General features: G+C 42.8%; 1 protein-coding gene across 2 annotated transcripts in view; it reads right to left on the reverse strand.

Moving 5' to 3' along the window:
- Positions 1-27461, reverse strand: part of tmcc3 (transmembrane and coiled-coil domain family 3) — a 36794-nt gene that overhangs the window by 6164 nt on the left and 3169 nt on the right. Inside the window, exon 1 of one of the 2 annotated variants that reach the window (XM_069700398.1) lies at positions 17166-17417. The exons of the other annotated variant lie outside the window; for it this stretch is intronic. Coding sequence (XP_069556499.1) covers positions 17166-17168 — 3 coding nt within the window. The 5' untranslated portion in view covers positions 17169-17417. Of the gene's footprint in view, positions 1-17165; positions 17418-27461 lie in introns of those variants that run through there. 2 annotated transcript variants of the gene reach the window in all.

Genomic DNA, 27461 nt, shown 5'->3' on the forward strand with positions numbered 1-27461 from the left:
TCTAAATCGGATCAATTTGATATTTCTTGCAGATATTCTTGGTATTTATGGGTTTATGGGTAACGTAGGCGCCAGGTTTTTGTTGAGAAGGAAGAATGTGTGAAATAAAAACAGATGCAACCTCTGGTTCTGCTATATCATGAATGCAACTGGGTCCAAATGTCATTCAAAAACTCCCACTCTGTATAATCCCAAATACCCAGAAACAATACCATTAGTTTTGGCATTTGGCCGTGACCTCTGCCCTCAATAACAGAAAGTCTCTAATCTCTAAATATCAATATTGATGGAGCTTTTCATAGTAGCAGCATCCTCTGGTTGAAACCGTGGGTGGCAAAAGGTTAATAAGAAAAGTAATGAGCAGATAATTGATGATGCAGTCATTTTCAGTTGCAGCCTGCGTTAGCAGAAAGAATGTCACAATCAATACGCGAGTCCCACTTTAATAAACGCGACACAGGACGTCATCGTTTTATGTTTTTCGCTGCCTCTGCCACACAAACGCTGTGGTCATAAATCCGCGGGGTGGATTGAAGAGTGAAAACGCGCTCGGCAGGCCACGCACGTATCGGACATCCAGTGGAAAGTGGGTTTGAGGGCAGGAGTGGGAAATTATTACCACGTGAACACACATGTCAGGGAGGACACGCGTGTCTGTGTTACAGAGCAGATATCCGGTTACTGCTCGGCCCGTGACCCTGACCGCGCCGGGGCCATTTAGATTATTATACAGATGGGTGGACGACTGAGCCAAAACACACAAACAACACACCGTTGTGTTCGTCCACTGGGAGATGAATAAACTAGAAAATTCAACTCCGCTCCGAGACATGAAAAATGGATGACTGGAAGCGAACGCAGGGAAACACGGACTGCGGCCGATTTCCTCGGAGAGAACGGGGATCGGCCATAAAATGTGCCGCGAAAATGCTGCGTTAGATTTTCCTTACAGCAGTGAAGAACTAAGCAGAACATGTAAAGTCCTGGTGGTTTAGCTGGTTAATTTACATACATATGTAACATCTGGAAGATTCAATGCAAACAAACAGCATCTGTCTAAAACAAAAAAAGGTCAAGTACCCTGCTGCTTCTATCGAGGGAAACTGATCTCATCACCCACACAAGCAGCCACGAAAACAGCTTTTAATTGGGAGATTTGGGGAAATGAATCAATGACAGCTTTGGTAATCTGTCTTTGACGCCGGAGAACGAGTAGCAGCAGGAGAAAGTGTTTCACGGAGTTCACTCAGAGCTTCCAGTGACTCAACCGACAGTTGATTTAATGGTTTAATGCTTTTGCACCATCGGTGCTCGGGCCCTAATAATGTTTGACTTTCTTTTTCATGGCAATTCAACCAATACGTGTTATGACATTGCACTAAAAACAGAAAATCCCAACCTCGTGGTGGGTCAAGAGGAAAAATCTCGTCATGTAATCTGTAGCACTCATCCTTTGAGGATTGCGGAAATCTGCACCAACTTTCATGCCAATACATCCGATATTTGTTGAGATAGGGCTCACACACTGACAAAATGCCATTTTCAATCCAAAGAGCCACATTTAAAATCTCTTACTGAGTATTTAAGAGGTGCAGAACTGAAAAAACAAAAAACAATGCCGCTAGATAAAAGTCGAGGAATCAGCAGAATACATTTTTAATTTTCCAAAATTCATGGGAATCCAACCAACATCTGTTGAGATATATTTAACTCAAAACAGAAAAATTCCAACCTCAGAGGAAAAGAGTTAGATTCAGAGCATCGTCTGACCTGTAGGACTCATCAATACCAACTTTCATGCCAATATGTACAGAAGCTGTTGAAATATTTCAGTGTGGATATAAAAAAAATAACCTTCAGTCCCTACAGCAATAATAAAAATTTTTTTAAAAAAGTCTATGGGTGACATGAAAATAACCATCAGTTGAAGCCCAAACTATGAGAAATTCAACAAAAATCAACATGTGGAGCATAAAAAAAAATGAGAAGTCTGATTCGCGTTGGTTTCCTGTATTCAAAGTGAAAGATTAGAGAGTGGAGACGAAGCTCGGTTGGTGTTGGCACTGGATGCGATGAGGAGCGCGAGCGGGCCAAGCGAGTGCTACTCCAACTCCCACTGGGGCGGCACATCTGATGGAGCAGTGAGTGGATGGACCTTGCCACGGGGAGACAAATGGCCTGGCACACAAACGCACAGGAAACCGCCAAGGGGAACCTTTTGTCTTTTGTCCCGTCAACCCCAGCAGCTATTTATTCCTGCCTCCGATCCATCAATCCATTTTCCACCAACATGAGCCAGAGGTAGTCCGAAACGAGGAGACGGTAAACAAGTTGTCCCCTCGTGAATCCGACCCCTCCCCCTCTCATCCTCTTCGGCTAATCAGTGTATCGCCGATACGCAACACTTTGTCAAAACGCAATCAGCCACTGTCCGCCGGTGACGAATGAATAAAATTGATCGCCCGGCGCTAATCAATCAACTGAAGGCTGTTTAAGGGCGGCGGTTTCATCCATTCAAAATGTGAGGCTGTGACGCTTCTCTTTGATAAACTAGATTTACGAGAGGTGTTGGTAGACGATAAAGAAGCTATTTTCTAACATTTTATAGATAAAAACAGGTCATTGAGGACATTAAAGGAAGATTAAAGAATGAAAATAATGGTTAGCTGCAGCCTTAATACGGCGAAAGACCCGGTCAACGATGGCAGCTGCACTTTTGTTTATCTTTTTCTGCAGAAACAAAACAGTCGATTAAATTATCATTTAATAAAAGCTTGCGGGAGCTTCTGTTGTTTGGGTTGTTAACTGGATATAATGAGCAATCTAAAGACACCTTGAGTTCATTGTTTTCTAACAACACAGACCAAATGATTAATCAAAAAAAAAAAAAAAAAAAAATCTACCTAAATACTCGTTTTTCATTTATATGATAAAAGGAAGAATTAAACGTGTGAAAACAAATAATGACTCGAGCCCACATTATTATGTGCCCGTCCTTACGAATGAGTGCTAACAACAGTGAACGTGATGGATTAAAGCACATTAGTCATCTGCTAGTCGGCTCTAGCCCAGCGTGGGGCCACACACTGTTATGAACCGGCACACCAGATTAAAACTGGTGTGCCGGTTTTAGTGTTTGGGGGGAGGGAGGGATTTTGAGAGATATTGTGAAGGGGGGCGGGGTTTAAAGGCAGGTTAAAGGCTTCCACAACATAATTAAGTCACTTCAAATAATCGTCTCGTACATGATCGGAGGTCAGAAGGTCGCCTTCACGCAACATATGTAGTTTCGAGTTATGTCGCAACTGCCAAGTAACCGCGGCAACGATCCTCGAACATACATCAACGACACCACAAACTCAAACTTTGAGCAAGTCTACGAGTCGACGGTAGCTCGGCGAGGCACAGCTGATCTAACACGCCGATAATGAGCTGACTATGTTCACCATCTCACTTTAAAGTGCTACCGTGCTATTTAGCTTATTAGCACTAAATGCACAAAAACAGTCGAGGCTGATGAATGTAAACATTTTACTCAGTGGACCAACCAGCTGGGAACCATGAATGTCTGTGCGAAATTTAGTATCTTTTCATCGAGGAAACTTTGGGATATTAAAGGTCCGTATATTGTATAAATTCAGATTTTCTTTTTTTGATTATAAATCATGTGTATGTGCTGAATAAATACTGTGAAAGAGTACAGGTACAGATACAGACACAAAACAAGCTTTTTCTTGGTAGAGCTCCAGAGAAAGGCTTCAGAGAAGAAATGTTTTTGGTTCTTAAAACAACAACAAAAAACATCTTACGGAAAGCAACACTGCAGATAAAACCCCAGAAAAGTGTCAAATATGGGACCTTTAATATTTTCAACATGCCGGTGTGCCAGTATGTGTGCAGGATTCAATGACGTTTGTACCAAATTTCCTGGCGATATATCCAGTAGTTGTTGGGATATTTAAGACCAAACATACCACCATTGCCATCCATACAACATCACAACCAGCTTACTTCAACAAAGGATGTTGATTTCTAAATATTCCTGTTTTAGACCATGCGTGATACTCTTAAAAATAACCCTAAAAATAAAGCACTGCCACTTTGCCTCTTATGTTGACCCCCTCCTACATTCTCAGCATAAAAAAAAAAAAACAAACACACACAGCAGGTCTTTGGAAAAATATGGAGAGGCACTCAGAAACAACTTAGTTTTGAAAAAATTAATCCAGCAAACCCTCCGACTGTAGATTTTCCAAGGCCGCTCTGTTCCAACAGAGTTGAGAAGAACACAGACGAGTGTCCCTGGTTGTTTTTTGTTTTTCTTTACTTCCTGAGGGCTCCACAGGAAATGCATCAGGCTGCCACGAGATAAAGGTACACGTCACACAAAACCACAGGCTCCACCTGCAATTGTAATCAAATCCATTCAAATCTGCGAGTCCTAAATCAACTCTGGCAAATGACTGAAACTATTTCTGGAACAAAGCAAACAAAAATGGGCACAGAAGTACTGATTTCTTTCTGTACGAATAATGAATAAAACAAAGTCTCACACTGGGTTCTTCACAGTGCTGTGCATCATCTAGATTACATTGTGGGATATTAAACCCTGTGTTGTATAATTTTCACATTATCTTCACATGATCTTAATGAGGCTCCGGCTCCATAAATTTCTTCTTTTTTTTTTTTTTTTTGTCTTCGATGCTGTGCTTCTCTTATCTGCTCGGTTGATTTAAATGGAGCTCATTTTCATAATTAAGAAAAGAAAATCGATATTGAAGCCAGCAACGAAATGTTTAGAAACCAGCTGTTGTTTCTAAACTGTATTCAAATCACGTACTAAGTTAGAAAAGTAGTTCACCTACATGGGGATTTTTTTTTTTTTTTTTAAAAAGCAGGACAGTTTAAAGGTGAAATGAGACATCGGGTTCATGGGAATTGGACCGGAGAGCCTCCTGTCTGGAGGGGATCAGCTGGGACTCCTGTGACCCAGGAGAGGAGCCTCCTGTGGGGACGAGGAGCTGGCAGACAGGCGCACATTCCCGTTGGGGCTCCGGAGATTCGACCGAAAATCACAGAGAGAAAGCAGAGAGAAAAACAGGGCGCGGAACAGATGGAAAACGGGAGACGGAGATAGAATACAAACACATCCAGCACCGTAACGACCTTTAAATAGGAGCGAAATTTAACCTTTTTTTCCCCTTATTATAGAGGTTTTATCTGATATGAAAAGTGCCGTGAGATGTACAGACTTGCAATAATGAATAAAAACTAAAACTGACGTGACTACGTGATAATTCAAATATATCTTTTACTTCTGAATGTATCTTGATCACATCCTGTTATTTTAGAAAAATTATGTCGTCCAAATTTATGATTCCAAGCAGATTATAAATGAAAAACATCAAAATGAGTTACAGAAAGCACACATTACATTCTGTGACGACGTTTGTTTGCGTAATAGCGGGACAAAGTTTACTGCGTTTAACTTCATAAAAATATGTTGGACACTTTAACTAAGGCTGCAACTAACAATTACTTCCCTTAATTAATCTGCAGTTTACTTTTTCATTGATTGTTTTGATTATAAAATGTCACAAAGGAGTGAAAAAACGGACATCACAAGTTCCTGAAGACCAACCTGCTTCGTTTTGTCTGATCAACAGTAAAAACAGGAACTGTATGTATGTTTATTTGTACATGTGTTTTGTTTTCCTGATATTTATCTTGTGGTCTTGATTATTCGGACTGTTTCTAACTGTAAAAAGGATATTTTTGAGGTTCACTTGGTAATCATTGATGTGGTTGAGCGATATAAACATACAACTTTATTTACTTAATTTGATTTTTAGGTGTTGTTGACAGTCAGAGCAGAAAGATCCACACACTTGGAAACACGTGATCTGACAACTTCGCCTTTGTTTTACCTTCAGTAATACACACACACACACACACACACACACACACACACACACACACACACACACACACACACACACACACACACACACACACACACACACACACACACACACACACACACACACACACACACACACACACACACACTAGTTAGAGCCCAGGATGATGTCAGACGCTTGCAATCACTTTGATGGATCTCTCTTCAACAGATCTTTTCTCTTCAACAGTCTTCTTCACTTCCCTTCAAATTATTTACAAATTGCCGACACTGCACTCAGTTCCCTCGTTAGTCACTGAAGATTGCAATTTCCATCATCGCAGCACTTCCTTCCAATCACCGCTGCTCTCGCTATCATTTATAATTCTGGACTTCATTTGATTCAAGGGCACTTTAATCAAGTGTCAGACTCTCGTCTCGACCACTTCCGTGCTGACAATCTCTGCAAGTGAGCGATGACGGGCAGACAACAGACCGGTGAGGTGGCGATGAAGACCAGAAGGAATCAACGGGAAGCATCCCGACCGTCTTCGGGCAGGACAATTGATTTGTGTATCAGGATGCGAAGCAGATGTGACGGGATAACTGAGCGAAGCACCGGCAGAACTAATTAACTGCGGAGCTGAAAACGGTGAATATAATTATTTAAAATTACATTAGGATGATTAATACAAAAACTGGAAGAGCGTTTAGTTTGAAAGCAAAACCACGTTTAGGCTGACTGATCTCACATTATGGAAGACATGCTAATAGAGGTCGTGACTCTCGACTGGCCTGAGAGGAACGAGAGGTCAAAGGTGAACTGGAGCAGGATTAATACCAAGTTTCTGAAACGTAACATTTTTTAACGGAGTCACATAACTTCCTGAAATTTGCTCCGTGACTTTTTGAAAGCGACGAGATAAGACATGAAACGCAGGCCAATTTCCCGCCGGCGCTGCGCAGCTCCTCGGACTGAGATGTCCGTCCGTACAGTACGAGAGTGTCGGAGCGGCGCAGCGTCACGGCCGACGAAAAAGCCCCCGGAGCCTCATTAGGAAACCGCAGAAGGAGGGATGAGGGTGGAAGGGCACGTCGGACCGAGTCAGAGGCCGACGGAGACATCCTGCTCTCATCCTCTCGATTATTCGCCATCACGCCGCCACCACTTACGATGCTCCCGAGGGAAAGACGGCTGCGGACCGCCGACGTAGGCCGACTACGAATCTACGAAGTGACGGAGAACAGGCGGTTCCGCAGGAGTTAAATGCAGCGGATTAAGATCTGAAATTATGTTTAAAAAGAAGCCAGCAGACATGAGAGCAACCAAAAGCTCGTATCTGCCCGAGGAGTTGAGTTTTCTGGAAATTGTGTCAAATATTCTGCTGAAAATTTGAATGGAATACTTGCAATGCCAAAACGTATGACATTTAACAGGTGTAAAGTTGACCATGTTAAACCTTTTAGCTTAGCATGTTCGCATGCTGAACTACAGAAAATAAAGCGAAGCTAATATGTTTTGCAGTTGTCAAAAAAAAACCAAAAAAAAAACCCGTATTGGACAAATTGTGACCTGATGAGGACACGAAAGGAAAGTTGATCTTCTGGAGAAGATTAAACTGAGCTGAATTTTGTGCCAATCCAAACAACTGAGTTTTTTTTGTTTTTGTTTTAAACTTTGACTTCCTGGTGACATCACACGAACAGGTCAGGCGATCCCCATTTAAAACAATGGATAAATATGTGCAAACTTTCACACCGACCAAATTACCTTCCCCACCGACACTCGAGTCTAAAAACGGCCCGTTCTGCATCCCATTGTGCGCCTCTGAACATTCGAACCCCCGTTTTTTCCTAACGCTCCTCCACCTCCCGATGCAGAGCGGCGGCCGCTGCTCGTCTCTCCTCTCCAGCAGCACGAGAGTCGACTCAACAGCCTCTCGTCGCACACACTCGGCATTTTTGAAGAGGGGAAACTATCGGAGCAGAACGGTCCTCGTGATTTGTTTGGAGATCGGTCCGGATGTTAAACGCAGCACGCAGCTGCTGATCTTTTCGGTAATCTGCTCTTATAATGTTTTGTGGTAATTACACTAATGCCTCCGAGCGAATGGCGATGATGATATTTGACGGCGACGAGCTATTTTTAGAGGAGGCTCATTAAAGTTTGTTTTTACGTGCGACACTTCCCAACAATGCAAAGGGGATCATTTAAACTCAGGTGGTGGTTTCACAGCCAAACACAAAAGAACTGCACAACACTGGTGTGATAACGACACTGGAGAGAAACTAGAAAAATGCAGCCGGTCAATAAATCAGAGAGAAACGGAGAGTCGTGGACGGGCGTCGAGTTAAAATCAATCAACTGTTGGTGATTCATTGACCAACACGGGAGCTCAGCAGCAATTAATTTGGAAAAACAACAACAACAACACGCATCTTTGAAACGGAGGGTTTGTCTGATCTCCATGTGTGTTTTGTAAATGACCTGCTTTACACAACACGTACAGTTTGAGACTCCATAAAAAAAAAAAAAATTAAAAAAAGTTGTAATCCCGCCTCCTCTTCTCTTGTAATCTGAGATTTTAATCCGTACTTTGCAGAGCAAAGATTACCCAGCATCCCTCGCTGTGCCCGTTCAAAAAGCAGCCTCACAAAACGCTCGGCAGAGGTGACGATCCAGATGTGTGAGGGTGTAATCTTTAGAAAAAAAAACAAAAGACAGAAATAGTGAGAGAGAGAGATTTAAAGGGTGCGGATGAGGAAGCGAAGGAGGAGGAAGGGAGTGAGGCCGAGAGAAAAAAAATCCTGCCCGCTGAAAAACCAGCGAAGGTCAGCGTTTGAAGTCCACAAGTGGATCGTCCGAGTCAGATTACAGCTTCAAAAAGAGAGTAAAGGTCAAAGTTCGCGAGGCGGCCCTTTCATGGAACATTTTAAATCTCGAACCACAACGTACGGGTTGCAGAGGCGGCCTGTCCACTGCATGCAGCTGAATATCAGCTGCCGCGTTGACCCTCCTGCTAACCACACAGATGAAGGAGTCGTTATAAAACCCCTCATGGGATTATTCTGAAGCATTAACCAACAACAGAGCAAAAAAAAAAAAAAAAAAGTGACCTCCGTGCAATGTCCATGCAACGTCTCTGAAAATAAATACACTTATTTTAATACAAACATAAACGATATAACAAATATAGAAGACTCAGCGCTGACATGTAGGCACTACTGAATTATTCATGTTGTAATTTAAATAATTTCAATACCACTTAACGCAGTTGAGCACTGTAAGTGGAAAACCATCTATATGAATTCTTCTGTTATTGCCTTTTTTTACATTTTTAAATTTCCAATAATAATAAACATGTATGTATGTATTTAAATTGCTCAAACTCAATAAACTCAATTCAGATCTATAAAATTCAAGTCAAATCAAAAATTGCTTGTAATGGCTTTATTCAGGTCTAAAAAAAAAAATCAGGATGTCACCACATGCAGTAGCTCGCTGGTTCTCAACTGGTGGATCGGGACCCGAAAGTTGGTCGCGAAAGTTTTCAAGCAAAAAAAAAAAAAAAAAAAAAAAAGCAACCTTTTACTTTGAAGTCTACAGAACTGCTGCTACTGCTGCTCAGCTTTTACTTTGAAGGACATAGACACTGCTGTTTGCACCAGCGTTGCCGTGACAACGGGAAGCCGAACTGACGTAACACCAGTAGTTAGCTCGTAGTAAAGCATTGGAAGGACCAGAGACATTTTTGTTTCATATTTCAGATTCTTGATACTTGATCAGCAGTTTAAAAATGTTGAGAAGCACATGGCACTATTTTTGTTTTGTTTATTTCACGCTTTAACAGCAAAATAAGGCACACACGTGCTACTGCACTATTTTTGAGAAATAAATTTGAGCGGCTCAAACATTTGCTCAAACAGAGTCTGATTCCTTTCAATAATAAAAGATGATGTGAAGGCTTTTCTCCGTTTATCTTTTACATCATCTCATACTTTTATCTCTCTCCTCTTGAGTTTCAAGAAAAATATTCAGCAAACTCAAAAAAAAACATTAAAAGCTCTTGCAGTCCATTAATTTATAACCAGCGGGTGAAAGATGGGAGAAAACATCTGCACAGCTCGTCCTGTGATGGAAGAAACTCCGTCATCGGGATGACTGACGTTGAGGTTTGTTTTCGTCTCCCTGCCCAAAAGACGTCACAGCAGCTAACGCCCATTTCTGACATACTTGCAAGTGCATGAACCGGATATCACAGCAGGACACGGTGCTCTTCATCCTTTTCTTCCTGCTGTGTGTTCAAAAAGATCTTTGATCCCCCGCTGATTCAACTTTGTGGTTATTTTAGAGGCTGCAGTTTTGTGGTGCTGCTAAAATTGCATTAAAAGGTGTTTCTAATACAGAAATCCACCAGCAAAAAAAAAAAAAAAATTAGTCTCCAAATTAACCATAAAGTTGAGGCAATTTATAGGTCAGACTGCATCCGTTTTCCCCGACAGTCTAAAATGAGCCAATCAGTCTGGAGAGAAACGTCAGCGTGAAACAGCTCATCCGCTCAGTGAGACGCTGAAAGTTCAAATGAATCTTTAAAGCGAGAATTGAGTGACATTTTTCATCTTGCGAGAAGCCGAGCAGCCGTTTGTGCTCCGGCCGTCTCCGCTACTCGTTCCAGCTCCTCGCTGTCAGCTCGGATGATTATTTTCACGGTTCAGTCCGAACGCTGCGTGTTCACAACAGCTTCAGGTCTGCTTCAGCAGTTAAAAACAGGAGGTTGAGAAAATAAAAAAAAATAAAAAATAAAAAATCGGTGAGAGCAGGTTTTTGCACTGCAGCCAGCAGCGTCAACACTCGCTGGGATGACGAAGCTCATCGTCGATAGAAGAAGTGCTGCCATGAAAATCACCGGCATCTGTTAAGTTTGTGTGATTTTGATTCCGAGTAGGTGACAATGAGCCACTAGAAACACTCTGCATCTGTAAACTCAAACAAACCAAAACAGGAAACACAGGCAGACCGCTGCAGAGTCCCACTTCTACCAACTGTCGCTATAAAACCATCTATATCTTACTAATGAAATACAAATCCCTACAGTATACTATTCATAGCAGTCAGCATACAAGAAGTCAGTATATTTAATAATAAAAGCAATAAAAGCCAGGGCTGCGCACTCCAACGAGTAGAGCAGGCGACTGGAGCTAGAGGTTTTCTACAGCCAGCTCCTAGTGGCCGTCAGGGGTGTTGCACTTGCAGGCACTTTCTGAATTGGCTTCACTTTTCAGTCAATGTTTTGAACCAGCAGAATATCTGTGCCGAGCAAAAAGCGACCGAGTTTAAACTAGCAGAGCGACATTTGTATTTTGTTTAATTCCCAAACTTAATCCCTCCATATATATAAAAAAAAAAAAAACTCTCGGCCATTGAGACTCTCTATAGACACACATACTGTACAATCCATTCTGTATTTAGATACCAAATGTAACAAGCTACGCTCCACACCTCCAGAGAGACGCTCCATTTTTGGATGCCTGATTCAGGACACAGTGTGTTCAGAACACAACACTGTTCTGCACTTAAAAGCGCGCGCACACACACACACACACACACACACACACACACACACACACACACACACACACACACACACACACACACACACGCGCGCGCGCACGCACTGACGCACCGATAAGCTTACAAGAGCTGAGAAACGTTGGCGAGAGCACAAGCCAGAGGTATCGAGATACGACTCACCGAGTATAGTAACTCTGAAATGTGTCCATGCACTCTGAATGAGTTCACAAACAACCGCATGCAAAATCCCAGCTGTCAATCACATAACAATGACGGGAAGGTGCGAGGTGACTGCACTCAAATAGCCATGACTTCATTTACATGTGTTTTAGGTATTTTTAATCTGCATTATTTACTTGTGTAACTTGAGTTGGGTTTTTTTTTTTGTCTCAAGGGTTTCTTCTTTCTCGTGTTCTCTTAGCCGACATGTTGTTGTTTTGTTTTTTTTACTCTGGTGGAGAATAAAGTTGCATTTCATTTGAGAAAATGTCAGAATATAGTATAAAATGTAGAGCTGGAAGAATCACCCAAGTAGTCGAGTGAGAGAAAATTAATCTGCAACAAGTTTGGTGATCGATTGATTGTTTTTTTTATGCAAATATTTCCAATAAATGATTTGTTTCTAACGCAACACAAACACAACAAAACCAACAGTGTGAACAGTTGTAATGGACATTTTTGCACCATTATTCTGACATTTCGGATGAAAGAGCACAAGATGATGTCTTGAAATCTCTTGTGTCTGACTAATAATCCAAAACAGCCAAATAAGTCAATTTACAATGATGTGAATCACAGAAAAACAACAAACTTCCACATTCAAGAAGCCAGAAAAGCCAAAGTAATGAGACGACCGCTCGATATACGAGTATTCATCAAGTATCAAATTTAGTTCATGAGTAGACTTATTGTTTTCAGCTCTATGTCTGACAGCTATGTGATTAAATACACTTCACAGCTCCACATTAGGGAGGGAGGGTGGGAGAGGGAGGAGGATGGGGGGGGGGCAGCAACACAGGATCTCTTTGACGGGCAGAGTATTTGTACCTTAGTTAATCTGCACCGTGTTACTCACACACCTGGCATCACTGCTGGTAGGTGTCAATTCACTGTCATTTTAGCCCACTCAATCCCTAATCCAAAAACACAGGGGGTGGAGGTGGGGGGGGGGGGGTGGACCTGTGTACCTACATGAGAAATGTCTCGTTAATTTGCATTTCTCTTGTTGCGTGGCCTCCTTCCTCCTCCTCCTCCTCCTTCCTCCTCCTCCTCCTCCTTCCTCCTCCTCCTCCCGCTCACAGGCTCCCTCATCTTAATAACTTTAAGCGTCATTTATTCCAGGATACGACACACAGTGTGTGTGTGTGTGTGTGTGTGTGTGTGTGTGTGTGTGTGTGTTGGGAGAATGGATTCCACCCGTTGCCCTGACAACAGACGCGATCGAGCAGAGCCAGCCTTGCACCTCGATGTAAACACCAACGAGGCGAGGCGAAAGGAGAGCATCAGTCAGCTCCCATTGAACTCCCCCCATTTATTCTCTCTCAATGGCCGAACAATGGCCGAGCCTCAACTCATCACTGGAATTTGTGGCGTGCGCGCGTGCGTGTGTGTGTGTGTGTGTGTGTGTGTGTGTGTGTGTGTGTGTGTGTGTGTGTGTGTGTGTGCGCGCACCATAAAACTAAGCCTGCTACAAAAAAGAAAAAGCTGTTTTCCTGCTTCCTAGTAGAGCAAAAAAAAAAAAAAAAGAAGCTCTAACTTGAACCTGTTGCATTCAATCAGCTGTTGTGGAAAATCCATAAACCCTCGAAGGCCGGGAACAAATTATACAACTTGTAAGCTCCGTTTTCTACCAATCTGTCGTCTCCGGGTCGTGTAAGGAACATGAACATGTAGCCTGGTACCTTTTAGCTGAGACAGAAGCGGTGGCCGCAGCTCAGGATTATTTTCCTTATTGATTAATATGTTAATATTATATATTATAGTGTTTGTTTTTAGTGGTGATGAAATGAAGAAAGTGTAAAAAGAAGACGGGGTTGGAGAATTTGGAGAGAAGCCTTAGAAGCTGGAACCGAATTACATTTTATAGTTTTGATTGATAAATGGCTGGAATAATTAGCTGATTATTTGATCAGACGGTCAACAGAGCAATAATCAGCATCAAATTTGATAATCGATGATTCTTAAAAGTTGCTTTTGCAGCTAAAATGATTTCAGCCTCTTAAAAAGTCCGATTTACTTCTTGTCTTGTGACTTTTTAAGATCAATCAGATGGTTAATAAAGACATGATAGGTCAGATTAATCAATAATACACGTACTAGTTGCTGAGCTTCAACTTTCAGGTCAGAAGTAAAATAAATAAATATTTGTGAGGAATATTGACAAGATTCAAAGTACAAACAGTGTTTAGTTGTATATTTTTCATGCAATTTTAAATCTGCCGTATATAGCGAAGTCGGACTATGAGCTTTTCTCGGGGTGTTTGTTAATCCAACACTGCAGTCTGTGCGCGACGACTTTCTCGGGCAAAACAATCCAAAACGCACAAACAAAACCGGACGCGACGTCACGCGCGCTATTTTTAAGAAGAGAAAATAAATTCCCGTTGCGTCGTTGCCAAGAATGTGAAATAAAAATAAATAAATGAATAAGAAAAAAAAACCTCGGGAAAGACAATCTCCTATTTCGCTGGCAAGAGAAGAGAAAAGTCTTACGAACACGCTGGCGCCCGGAGGGAATACTGTCAGGAGGAGGAAGCACGCCCCCGTCCTCTTCCTCTGGATCAAAAACACAACACAAGCCCGGCTCGCACAACAACCAAAACCCTCTCTTTGAAAGTGATCTAACGATAGCGATACATTAACTACACACCCACACACACAACTGTGAAATAAACACACAAACACACACACACACACACACAAAATGCCTGACTGTGCATTTTTTTTATTTATTTTTTTCTCCTTCTCCCCTGCTGCGTTACAGTTGCCTTGAACAAACACGGGCGCTGAATAGACTCAAATATGAGACGCTTCATCGAGGAAATGATGTCGGAAGACGTGGAGGTTTCGCGATACCCGAGATCAAGACGCTCTTTCAGACGGAGACGCTGCCGGATCGCTGCGGGTTGTTTGTGGCGTTAAGCCGGTAAATCTCGACAGTGGCTCTCCGGGTGTTTTCAGAAACCTGCCGTTTGTTTGTTTGTTTGTTTGTTTGTTTGCTCTGAATCAGGTTCAAGCGGCACCAGAATGCAAAAACGAAAAAGCCGCATTTAAACGTTCCCGTCGCTCGTTGGTTGGATTGGCGAGAAAGTAAACACGGGAGCGACTTCAGGAAGGAGAATGCACTCCGTCGGAGGCCTCGTAAAACTCAAAGCCCACTCAAACGTTCTCATTACAGGCGGGTGGAGGTTGTGATCAGACGTCCTCTGAAGCGCCGCGTTCAGCTTCGGCTGCTGCGTTCAGATCAAAACAAACGAGAGAGAGAAAAAGTAAGTTTGATTCAAGCAGGTTTGAAAACGCCCTCAGAATTAGTCACCGCGTTGTTAATCCGGAGTTCAGGGCGGCGTTATGAGCATTTCTGGAGTCACATCTGACCCGACCGTAAATGCTCGCGTCGTTGCGCAACTGACTTTCTGTTATATGAGCATATTGTTTTATGTAAACAAAAAGTTATGTTTACATTTCGCGCCACAATACGCTGGCTGTGTCCTTCAGGTGTAAGAAATACGATAATCTGCAGAATAATCAATTCTGAAATTAGACATTTGTTGCAGCTATTTTTATTTTATTGATTTTATCTCTTTTTTTTTTTTTACCATCTTCATTTCCAGAGTACTAAAGACAACGGAAACATTTAGGGATAATTTGCAAAGGGGGCGTATAACTGATGACGTCATTAAAAGAGCACGAGTCAAACCTCCATCGGTGAACAACGACGTGGACACAGCGATGGAAAGATGATATCTGTTGTCCGGCTGCTTTTAGACAGATGATTATTAGACTATTCTCACCATTTATGCAGGCAGATTAAATAATGTAATTATCATAACAGGGCTAAATATGAGCCCCCCCCCAAAAAAAAGCACCAAACCATCTTATTTAAGAAGCTGAACTCAGTCCAGGACTTTAGACTAACTGATCAAAAATAGTTCCTGATGTATTCAGTTAGTCCACCGGGCCGCTGCCTCCGTCGACAACATCAGATGATCCGAGTTTCCGACCAGCTGAGAATCACTGGTTACCAAAACAATAGCGTCAACAAGGGAGGGAGGTGCTGCTTCTCCTGACTGGAGGCAACAGATCCTCCTCCTCCTCCTCCTCATCTCCCGAGCGTCGTCAAATGAAGATGAACAAGTGCGGACGTTTTCCTCCCGCCAGTTCATGAAAAAAAGGTGCTGCGGAAAGCCCCCGCGTGTTATCTCGTGTACCTGAACGCACCGCCGCCGCCGCCGCTCAGCCGACAGCAGGACGCCGTACCGCGGAGACACGGCTCACAGTTGCGTATGTGGGTGTCAGCTGGCAAAGAAAAAAAAAAAAAAATCAAAAATACCGTTCCCACATCTCAAAAAGGACTGCGGCTCTTTTACCGATTTCATTCAGATTAAGTCACGGGAGAAAGCTGCGATCTTAAAGCGGCATTTGGGACCTTGAACGTGACGTTTCCTCTCGAGCAGAGGTCTCGACGAAGACCCGCTCCTCTTCAGTCAGCTGTCATAACTCTCGGCCGGCACGTCAGCTTTGATGGTTTTGTACGGTGTTTCCGCAAACTGGGTCGCGGAAGAAAGAGTTCTTCCGTCATAACACGTCATGTTGTTCGACCTGCAGGAGGAAGACTGACAGGAGCGTGTCATGTGTGGCATCTCGTGTATTTGCCGTCCTCAGAGGAACTTCTTCGGTATCCCTTGTGAGTCCGTATCCACGATCATACGATGATGACAGAGAAAACGCTCACGTTAAATCAAGGCAACACCTGCTGGGACGGACAGACCGGATTAACCTGCTCCGTTACCGGTTTACCCCCGCGAGGTGCCGCAATTAGTCCTTGGCTTTCGCAAGCAGTCAACATGATGTCTGGATCATAAACAAAACAAAAACAACGTCCGGCATGTTGAAAGGTCGTCCGAGCGACAGTGTCAAAAACGACTTAAAAGCCTCACGGCGAGCTCAGCAGCGGATGTGCATGGAGATCAGTTCATCCCCACCAAACTCAATGATAAAATCTGTCAATTTAATGTTGCATCACATAATGCGGGCAGACATAAACACCCGGTGGGGCTTAGTGCATTGTAGTAGAGCACGATTGTGGGGATAATAAATGGCACGAGATCAATACAAATGGAAAAATTTCAGGGGCAAGTGCAGCGATTGGAGAGTATGAGATGTGCGCCGAAACACGGAGAACCTCCTACAGATTCATGACAAGTATGTAAATATATTGTGCTGCATATACATATTCACATTTTCCAACGCGAAGGGGGGAAAATTTAGATTTTTTTTTTTTTATTTTTTTTTTTTTAATGAAGTGTGGTGGGATGTCCTCGCACTGGAAAACAAAAACGTGTCGGGACTCGTTGGTATAAAGCGGACTGACAGCTGTTTGAAGCGGCGGAACAAAACGTCGCCCGGAGGAGAAGAGAAACTCTTCTTACGCGTAATTACAGAAAACTCGTAACGCAGTACAAAATGTATATTTACCATATCACCGCCGCTGATGTAACTGTACCCCCACTTCTGATCAACTTTTCACCGCAGCAGCGCCACCAGCTCCGGACATAATCTGCAGACTCAAACTGGATCTCCCGTTTCGTTGTCCTCAACAGGAAAACTGATCGTTGACATCGTCGGTGCGACACTCGCCATCACGGCTCCGTCTCGCCGCCGCTGCCGCTGCTGGAAACCGACCGACGGCGGCGACGCAACGGTTCCTCTCCCAAGCCAGCCCGCCGCGGTAATCCTCCTAAACCCCCCTCCACACACACACACACACACACACACACACACACCCCCGCCAGCCAGGGAAGCGCAATGTGTAGCTACGCCCCGCCCACATACCCAACACGCCCCGCCCACCGCTCCACGCAGAGGGAGGGGCTACGGGGGTATATCGAAGCCTTAATTCATGAGAATTAAATTGAGCTGTTTTTACTCATTATTCATGTGTGGAAGTAAAAGTAAACACGAAGATAAGAAGCCAGAGTTGGACAAATGTTTAGGTCATGAATGAATACATTTATAATTACTCAACTTTGAATGATAAATTGTGTCTCATATATTTGTAAAAAAAAAAAAAAAAAAAAAAAAAAGCCTGCTCGTGTCAAACTGCACACACAAAAAAAACAAAGATTAAACCAGTGAAGTAAAATATATTTTTGAGTGATAGTTAAATTAATACATCTCTGACTGTCAATCAAAGCTAAACATTATCATCTCAGTAAAGGTAGATTTTATGATTCAGCTGTCATATTCAGTTGCTTTCGATTTTACAAGTGAACCTAATAAGGCGCCTAAATCTGAGTAACATGACTTCTTTACAAATGAAAATCCTGTGTTCAAAATTAACTTTCCCCTCCAGACAGGCTCAAAGAAAAAGAAAAAGAAAAATGCTCTGCGATGAATAAGGATTTGTGTCTGATGGGGATTTTGTTCCATAAAAAGGTTGAATTAACTTGTTAGAAAGTCTTAAAGTGACATTTGCACCGCTTCCTCTTCCACCTCTGTAAATGGGAGAATATTTTTTCATTTCAAAATGAAGGTAGTGTATGCAAAATGTATTTCAGTTATAAAACATAGCATACTCATTGTGTAAAATCGCCCCTTTCAGAGGGTCACGTTATTACAGAATATCATCTATGTCATTGGATCGCACTGTAAAAGTGGCACTTTAACACCGTTGCTCATCAAAACGGACTTTATATCCGGCTGTAACTTTTTTTTTTTATTTAAAAGATGCTTCGTATTTTACAAGTACAGCATGTTTCTTGGATTTAAATATGAATCTAAAAAAAGTAAAGCGTGTTCTTCAAAAGCTGTCGTTTACGCCTGGCCTGAAACTCGTAGTCGCGTAGATAATTAGGTGGCTGAAATGAGAAGACGGGACGCGGGGCCCGTTATCTCGAGTGAAAGGAAAGATGAATTACTCCACAAAAGGTCTGGGGATGAGGTCGTGAATGATTTAAAGGTTCGGCGGCTCCGCTCTGATAAAGAAACCAATTAGTGTGGTCAGCGGGCGCGTCATGTGATCTGCGGCCTACTGATCGTTTACAGTCCAAGCCCACATTAAGGATTCACCCTCTCAATATAAGTCATCGGTCCGACGCTCCGCCTCGACCTGCCGTCTTATAAAACACACGCGCACCTTCTCCGTCGTTCTTGATCACCGCCTTCCCTCTTGAGCACACGTGGACCTGCAGCCCGGTTTACGAGGCCGACTGGGTGAGTCAGCTGGCTGTTAATCATTGTGACGGGCGCGCTGACAGGTTGGACGCGCCGAGGCCTTCGGTGACTCAGTCTCGCAGGGCACAGAAATGTACCTGGCACCGAGCGATGCTTGAGGGAGGGGGAGGGATTTGGAGGGGGGCGGGGGGGGGGGGTTCCCATATTGAAATTCGAAATCCGATCCGAGCCCGTTCAGTTCGCCCTGCGTGTGCGTCGTTAAAACGATCACTGCGACAGAGCCACAACAAATCTCTCTTGCTGGGATCAATGGTAATAACCTAATACACTTCCAGTCCATTCCCCCCCCCCCTCGAGTATTGACGGGTAAAAGCCGCGCTTACGCGTGTGAACGAGAGAAATAGCGGGCGGAGAGTTAATCGTGACATTGAAGTAATAAAAACTGTTTTAAAACAACGAGTCATCGACTCGAACGTTATTGAACCGCTTCTAAGAATTCTCAACTGAAAACCGATCGCTGCGCTTCACGTCTGGCGACCGCATCGCGCCGTCGTACCGGACGGGGTTCGGTCCCGGTACAGTGACCTCCAGAGCGGAGGGGGGCGGTGGAGGGGTTATTTTTGGTCCACGCCGGTTCCCTCTTTGTGCTTTGGAATTGATTCGGCTGGGAGAGGGGCATCGGCAGCAGCAACTTTAGCCTGAAAAAAAAAAAATCCTATTAAGAGCAGCTCTCTAATGGCTAATGCAGCGCTGCGTGACACTTGTGAGGCTGTCAAAGTGGAAAATAGCAACGACGCTCTCCTCCTGCTTTAATTCACTACAAGGAAATCAAAAGAATAGCCGCACGCACACACACACACACACACACACACACACAGACACACACACAGACACACACTCTCTGATGTAGCAGCGGCAATTTGTCATCTAAATGTCACGACATTTGACTTTTAATAAGTGCATTCCGATTTAAAATCCACGTCTTGTTAAAAACCGGAGACAGGTTACAGTAATGTTGATGTGCAGTGTGTGAATGCCAGAGTTTACAGTCATGACACGTCTGCGTCAAGGAATTAAGCGATTGCGTGTGCAGCCGCCATTAAGATTCACGCTGTTAATCACAGGACACCATTGTTCTCCGTCCCCCGCCAGCACTGTTTGTGTTCTTAATGGACGTCCTGCTCCACTTCCTGTCTCCAGCTCGGCCCGGACACCCGTACGACCTCCGTCACAGCCAGAGACTTCCGGAACGCGGATGCTGGTCCGCGGCATTGACCGCAGTCCGTGGGACGGGGACCCGCTCGGGTGGAGCGAGGCACCGGCACGTTCGGGTGGAGCGAGGCACCGGGCGGTTCTGGTGAGGCTCCGGACTCTCTGAGGGAGGTCGGAACGTTGTGGAAGGATTCTGGAATGCTCAAGGGGGGGAAACTGGAAAACTCGTTGAGGGTTCTGGAATGTTTAAGATGGGAGTGGGTCAAAATACCCAGATTAACCGGGTCAGAACTTTCTGGAGGGATTCAACAATGTTTAGGTTACTTGAATCAATGGGATCACAGAATGTTTACATTCAATGAATCAATGGGACAGACTTCCGGTTCAGCCCGATGCTAATAATGCTAAGCATCTACACCAAATGTTATTGGACCAAATGGAAAATTCTGATTGTGACTCAAAACAATCTGTCCACAGTTTTACAGCTAAAACAGCAGCAAAAACCTTTAAAAAGTTTGAGCACTCTACTTTTGCGAGTGTTTTGACATTTGCTTGATATTGAAAGTGGCTCAAATTGTTACCTGTTTTTTTTTTTTTTTTTTTACTGCACCGTCCTGCATTAGTGACTTATGGTGTCTGTCTTTGCCGCTAATGCAGAACATCGCTTGACGCTTGTGTAACCGCCTCCAGCGTTAACGTCCATTACTTCCTTACCAGTGAAAATTGACGTCGGCGCTAATGTCGGTTCCCATACCTCCCTTTTTCGATTGAACTGACCTCATGTACGAGTGTGACAAAAAAAAAAAAAGACACGGAAAGTGAAACTGAGAGCTGACTGACGCGCAGCTGTCCAAATGCAGCCCTGTGATTCACAGGAAGAGAAACTTTCCACATCAGACTGTGGGTTCAAACAATGACTCTGAGACAAAAAAAAAAGACAAAAAAAAAAAGGCTCTTTTCATTTCCTTTGTTCCCGACAAGAAACCACTGACACACTTTTTATTGGCTGTCAAAATCAACTGATGTTATGAAGATGAGATTAAACCGAGAGGATATCATATTGAATTCATATTGCACCCACTTTTCTCCATTACAAAGACGATGTGTGTGTGTGTGTGTGTGTGTGTGTGTGTGTGTGTGTGTGTGTGTGTGTGTGTGTGTGTGTGTGTGTGTGTGTGTGTGTGTGTGTGTGTTACGACAAGTAAATGATAGCATTATATCTTTCAGGGCTCAAGCGGAGAAAATTTCACTCAGGTCTTGAATATTTCAGTTATGACTCCCGACTCGACGTCTGATGATCACCGTCACACAGACGCTGTAATGTGCTTTAATAATTCTGTGTTTCAGCGACTGATTTAATGTCAGCTGAGAATACAGCATGTCTGCATCCAGATGAGCACGGAGGCAGAAAGCTCGTGACCCACTGCTGCGAGAAATCTGTTCGCATAATTCATCTTTCATCCTCCCCCCCAGTGCCAGAAGAGAGAGAATCAACATCAAGCTCAGTGAGAATCAGCTGAACAGGGAGACGCTCGCACACACACATGAACATCTTTTGTGCTCACTAACGGGAAGCAGTGAAGTTATGGTGTATTTTTTTGGGGAGGAGGGGGGGGGATTACATAACCCCTTCAATCCTCCCTCAAAAAAAACATCCCGTCTTTCATCTTCATCTCTCTGAGCTTGTGTGTTCTCAAATCCTGCTCCTCTTATCAGAAGCTGTCAACCTCCCGCTCACTTTTTTTTAATTTTTTTATTATGAGTCTCCGCCTCAGTGCCAGCAATTACATTTTCTTTCGTGATGTGTCTCTCCCTCACAGATGAGATTTCCCCGTGTCTAATCACCTTGCGGCTTTTAAAAAAAAATTTTTTTATTAATCTCCTCCCACAATCTTTTCCCTCTTTTCTTCAACTTATTGCTCTGCCTTTTTTGACTTAGCATTTTCAAAAGTGTGTGAGCAGCTTTTGCTTCAATCCAACAGGAGTTCACGATCGGTGTCGCCCTGAAAAACTCAAATTCGTCTAATCGTCCAAAAAAAAAAAAAGAAAAGAAGATGGATTGGTAAGCGAGGCCAGTTTAAACTACCTTGTACTAATGATGTTCCTGAGCCTCAATAGGCTCAATAGTGGATAAGTAATGATCCTTACTTTCACACAAAGAACAACAGGGAGAGGAGCGAGCGTGAGGGAGTCTGCCGCCGCTGCCGCTGCTGTGCAACTGTTTTGCAACTGGGATGGTGACTAATCAATCTGGGCATCCTCATGTATCACCAGGCAGAAGTAATCAGTCTGACATGGTATTATGAGAGACTCCAGCAGCAGGGTCAGCCGTGACGCCAGGCCTGGAGGAAGTGTCGACTTAAAAGGTGCACCAGCTGCAAAATCCCTTTTTAAAATCCTTATATATAATTACCTGAAACATACAGTTAGTTAAACCTGCAATAACTCTTGAGGCCACCTCGGGGGCAACAGAACGTAAGCCGACGCCATAAAAAGTTACTTATTCTCTCTTCCAGCTGATAACGAGTATCGGCTCTGACTTTACGTTGCGTTTCAGGCCACCTCGGAAAATGTAAATCCAATTTTTAACTTTCCTTTTTTCTCTGTTTTTGGTCTCCGCCAACTGCTGAGACATTTTTTTGGGATGTTTCGCCACTAAATGCTTCCCCATGTTAACCAGCTCAAACATTTCCCCTCAGATGTGGTATTAAACTATGAACTCTGTGTGACTAGACACGCGTGAACCCGAAGTTTGAGTAAATTTAGAGGTTGTGAATACTACGAGAGAGTCAGTAGTCTTCATGCAGCGATAGGCGACCAGATTGTGCTAAACCTAAGAATGATATCGTGTTTGTGTGAAATGTAATCTAAAACCCACCTTTTTACATTATTAAATCAACATTTCAACCAAGTGTTGAACTTAAAACCGCCTTTCTTTTTTACCGTAGCTACGCAGGCTGTCGTGCAAATGTTCTGCTGAGTCAGCAGTTACCACCTGTCAGTCACTGGCTATAAATATGTAGAAACATCTCATTTCTGTCAAGCAAACAGGTTTGTATTTTGTTAATTCGGGTGACGAGTAAATCTGTAATGAATAAAGCGTGTTTGTTTGAACCTACGTGGGCTCATTTTAAAGCGATGATCAGCAGGTGTAAGCGGCTCCGGAGCTCCTTTACTTCACTTTTCCACATTTTATTTAATCTCCTCTCGCTCGCTCTCTCTCTTTGCTATCTCTCTACCTCAAAAGGAACTTTCTCTTTCAAACCAAATTAACAGAAGAGGCTTCAGTCCTCCTCTTCCTCCTCCTCCTCACGCTCCTCAAGGTCTTTTCAGCCTCGATAATAGCGTTTCTTCAGGGAGCGTAAAGGTTCCCTGCTCTCCAGCTGCGCCTTTTGTCCCGAGCCTCACAGGGAAACTCAATCAATGGGGCACTTCAATGGGCGCGGTGGGACGGGGAAAAGATGTCGACAGTTTTTTTTTTTTTTTTTTTTTTTTTAAAGGGGGCTCTGGCGGTAAATTTGAGCGGTTGAGGCTCTGCAGCGCCGTCGAGGTTTACCACGCGGTATCGTTAAAAAAAAAACAAAAAACAATGCGGTTCTTACAGTACGAAGTCGTGGTATAAACGGCTCTGATGATACTGTCGACGGCAGGAACACAGTGAATCATAAATCTGAAACAGATGGCTGCCTCCTGAATGGGCAGAAAACCCGGAGGGGTGAAATTAACCAGGTTATAAATGCTCCGAACAAACTGGGGGAATAATGGGTGAGGAATATCAGTTAGTTCGGCTTTCTTTCCCTAATAAACACTTTCAGACTGTACTCAAGAGAAATAAATTAAAAAAAAACATGAGACGGTGTCATCATACACCCTCAGGCATTACTGGATATATGGACCCAGCTACTTATGAGTACAAAGAGGTCCTATCTTCTGTATTTCCTCTGGGAATTTGGGGGCTTTTAGCGACCTCGGGACAATTTACATTAAAGAATTAAAACCATACACGTGGTCAGTTTAACATCGACTAGTTATAGGCCGACGAAAAAAAACCAAGTAATGAACAGCTTTCAAAAATATGAAAAATAAAAGTAGTTAAGTGGCACGTCAGAGGTTATTGACTCTAAAAGGTAGCTGCTGTGCAACACTCATTATTCTTACACAGCGTGTGGCCTTTTATCTTGTGAGGTAAATACTTCTTTTTGTTTCCATTGTTTCCCTGCTGCTTCATCAGCAGCTTGCGTTCAACCACAAGCGGCTGCTGATTGAGCTGTTTAATCAGTTGGGAGGGAATTGATTGAAAACAACTTTAATAACTACTTAACATCTTCAGTTTGTTATAGAGAAGAAAAAATAACTTGAAATCTGCATTTTGGACCATCGGTAAAGAAAACAATCACATTTATCGAGCAAACAGTAAAGCCATCGATCAAGAAAATGACCTGCGGGTTGGTTTATAATGAAAATAATCATTAGTGGTGACGATTAAATTGAACTTACGGTGAAACGTAACAAAGAATAAATACTGTTTGTTTTGGTAAAACAGAGAAAGGAGCTCTATCTATCTATCTATCTATCTATCTATCTATCTATCTATCTATCTATCTATCTATCTATCTATCTATCTATCTATCTATCTATCTATCTATCTATCTATCTATCTATTAATTAATTAATTAATTAATTAATTACCTGGTAAACATGGACTACTTTAGCTCCACAGTTTTAATTTATTCCATGGATCCGAACAGTGCGGGCGTTCGGTAACGTGACCCGATCTGACCGTCGGGATGTGATCGCTTTCATGAAGGGACGGCGAGGCCTCTCCGAGCGAACGCAGGCAACCGGGGGCTCGTTTGAAATGAATATCTGAGGGGGGTCACGCTTTGAAAGCGTTTTCGGAGGAGGAGAGGTGGGACACCGGCCACGCTTTCATGTGTCATCCCGCTACATGCCCACACGTCAGCGCACCGCCACACGCCCGCCAGCTCCTGACATTTCAACTCCTTTGTCTTCTCCTGAGTGGTTTCAGGTCTCTGAAGAATTAATTTACTCGACGAGAATGAATCTGCGATACAAAGACGCGGAGAAAAAAGGGGAGTTAAAGAAACCGAAAACTGACATTTAAACAGGTCGGGGAGATAAAAAAAAAGAAAAAAAAAAAAAGAGAAAGTTCAACGGACTGACATCATTATTATTATCATTATTATTCTGTCAAAATATCAAATTACTTAACAGAAAAAACATTAATTTACCGGAGGAGGGCGACTAGAAGTCTCCTTGATGAGCACAGAAAATTATAGTTAATTCATGGCTTTGTTGCTTCACTACACTTTAGCTTTTAGTTTATATATTAATCAAACAAGTTATATTTGTGTAATTTAAGGCGCTTTAGGCAGATTTTAGCCAGGCAATGTTTCCCTCTGTTTGCAGTCTTTATGCTAAGCTATGTTAACCAGCTGATGCACACACATCTAACTCTCAGCAAAGAGAGCAAATGAGAATAATTTCTGTTGTAACTTTTCCTTACATGAAGCCAAAGAACAAGGCTAGTGTTTGTTTTTTACGCTTTCCGTTTTTTTTACCGATTAAAAACCCCCCCAATATGTAATGTTTTCATTAAAGCGTTTTAAACTTGCAGTTAGGAGGATTTATTTTTGATATTTTTGTTTATTCTAGCTTGACTAAGCTCATTCTGTCTTTATGCTAAGCTAAAATGGCTATTATCTTAAAGTTGAACAAGTACAGCTGAGAGAATAATTTTTTTTCATCCAAATCCCAGCAAAAATGCAAATAAACCGACTGCCCAAAACTATTTATCAAGCAAAACAACAACATATTTGAAACTCAGAATGAAATAAAACTATTCAACAAGAGCTTCCATGAACTTGAATTAAAACCTCTAAAGAACAACAACAACAACAACTGGACATAACACCCTTCACAACTGTAGGACAGGTGTTCCTAATAAACTGGCGACTGTGTGTATAAAGTCATGACGGTATGAAATATAACCAGGTGATCTGAGCTTCTGTTTACACCACAAAGCCTGTTTTTCCCCTTTAGAGCAGCTGGAAGCTCCAGACAAACACAAGGTTATATGTTAATGAAGCTGAGCACATGCACAGTCTGCACACACACACACACACACACACACACACTGCTCAGTTTCACTGTGATTTAAGCAGACAAGTCAATTATGAATAAATTCTATCACAGCATACTGTTGCACACCAGGAAATACATTTATTCTGTTTCTCTTGGCCTCTATCCCACTTTAATGTCATTATTAAACACACACACACACACACACACACACACACACTTGGCTGCTGTACAGTAATTAATAATTGTTTGAATGGCCGACAGCAACAAGCGTAAACATGATTTTACTTCACTACATTCCAGAAGAAACATGTTATTACTTACTTTGCAGATAACAGAAAAGCAGATAAAATATATATATACATACATTTAATTCCTATCGAGGTCAGATGGGATGTATTCTGTTAAAGACGCTCTTCACTGGGCCTTAAAGTGTGTGTGTGTGTGTGTGTGTGTGTGTGTGTGTGTGTGTGTGTGTGTGTGTGTGTGTGTGTGTGTGTGTGTGTGTGTGTGTGTGTGTGTCGTCGTACAGCTGCAGCTTCACCATCAAGAAGCTGCAAGCATCATCTCTCGTCGCCATGGCGATAAATTGAGCAATGCATCTGTAGCGAACACGATGAGAAATGGATGCCGAATATAAGATGACAGCTTACTTGTGCGCAAGTGTGTGTGTGTGTGTGTGTGTGTGTGTGTGTGTGTGTGTGTGTGTGTGTGTGTGTGTGTGTGTGTGTGTGTGTGTGTGTGTGTGTGTGTGTGTGTGTGTGTGTGTGTCTTGGTCATTATCATCAGGAGGATTATGCAGCTCTGGCCTCATCAGTGTGTCGGCGCTCTGTGTTCGATGAGGCCACGTTCAGGTCGTGTTCATCTGCTTTCTGTCTCCGGCTGACGTTAAACGAAGGAGCGCAGAGATACAGTATATCCATGCTTACTGTCACTTAAGCGGCTTTTATTTTTACCGGTTTCATGTTTTAAAATAGCACGTGTCATCGTCGTTTAATCTAAATTTACTGTATTCATTTTTGGAAATAAAAAAAATTAAAAAGTCGTGATTTCTCGTGCGCATTAGTCTGACTTTTGTTTTACATTTTGATCTCCTTCTCACGTCACGTAGAGCTTTTTGAATCGTGCAAAAGGTGCAAATTAAGGTTGTTTGATTTATTGCTTGTTACTGCTGATGAATTTGGGGAAAAAAAATATGTGTCTACAATTTTAATAATGAATCCTAAAATGTAACCTTCAACAAACAAACACAGATTCAAGCTTCTGATATTTTCAGTCTTTGCT

Source organism: Brachyistius frenatus, unplaced genomic scaffold (genome assembly GCF_029030835.1).
Source record: "Brachyistius frenatus isolate BFR_SWC_R1_liver_20210118 unplaced genomic scaffold, ASM2903083v1 Contig_33, whole genome shotgun sequence".
NCBI classification, from domain to species: domain Eukaryota; kingdom Metazoa; phylum Chordata; class Actinopteri; family Embiotocidae; genus Brachyistius; species Brachyistius frenatus.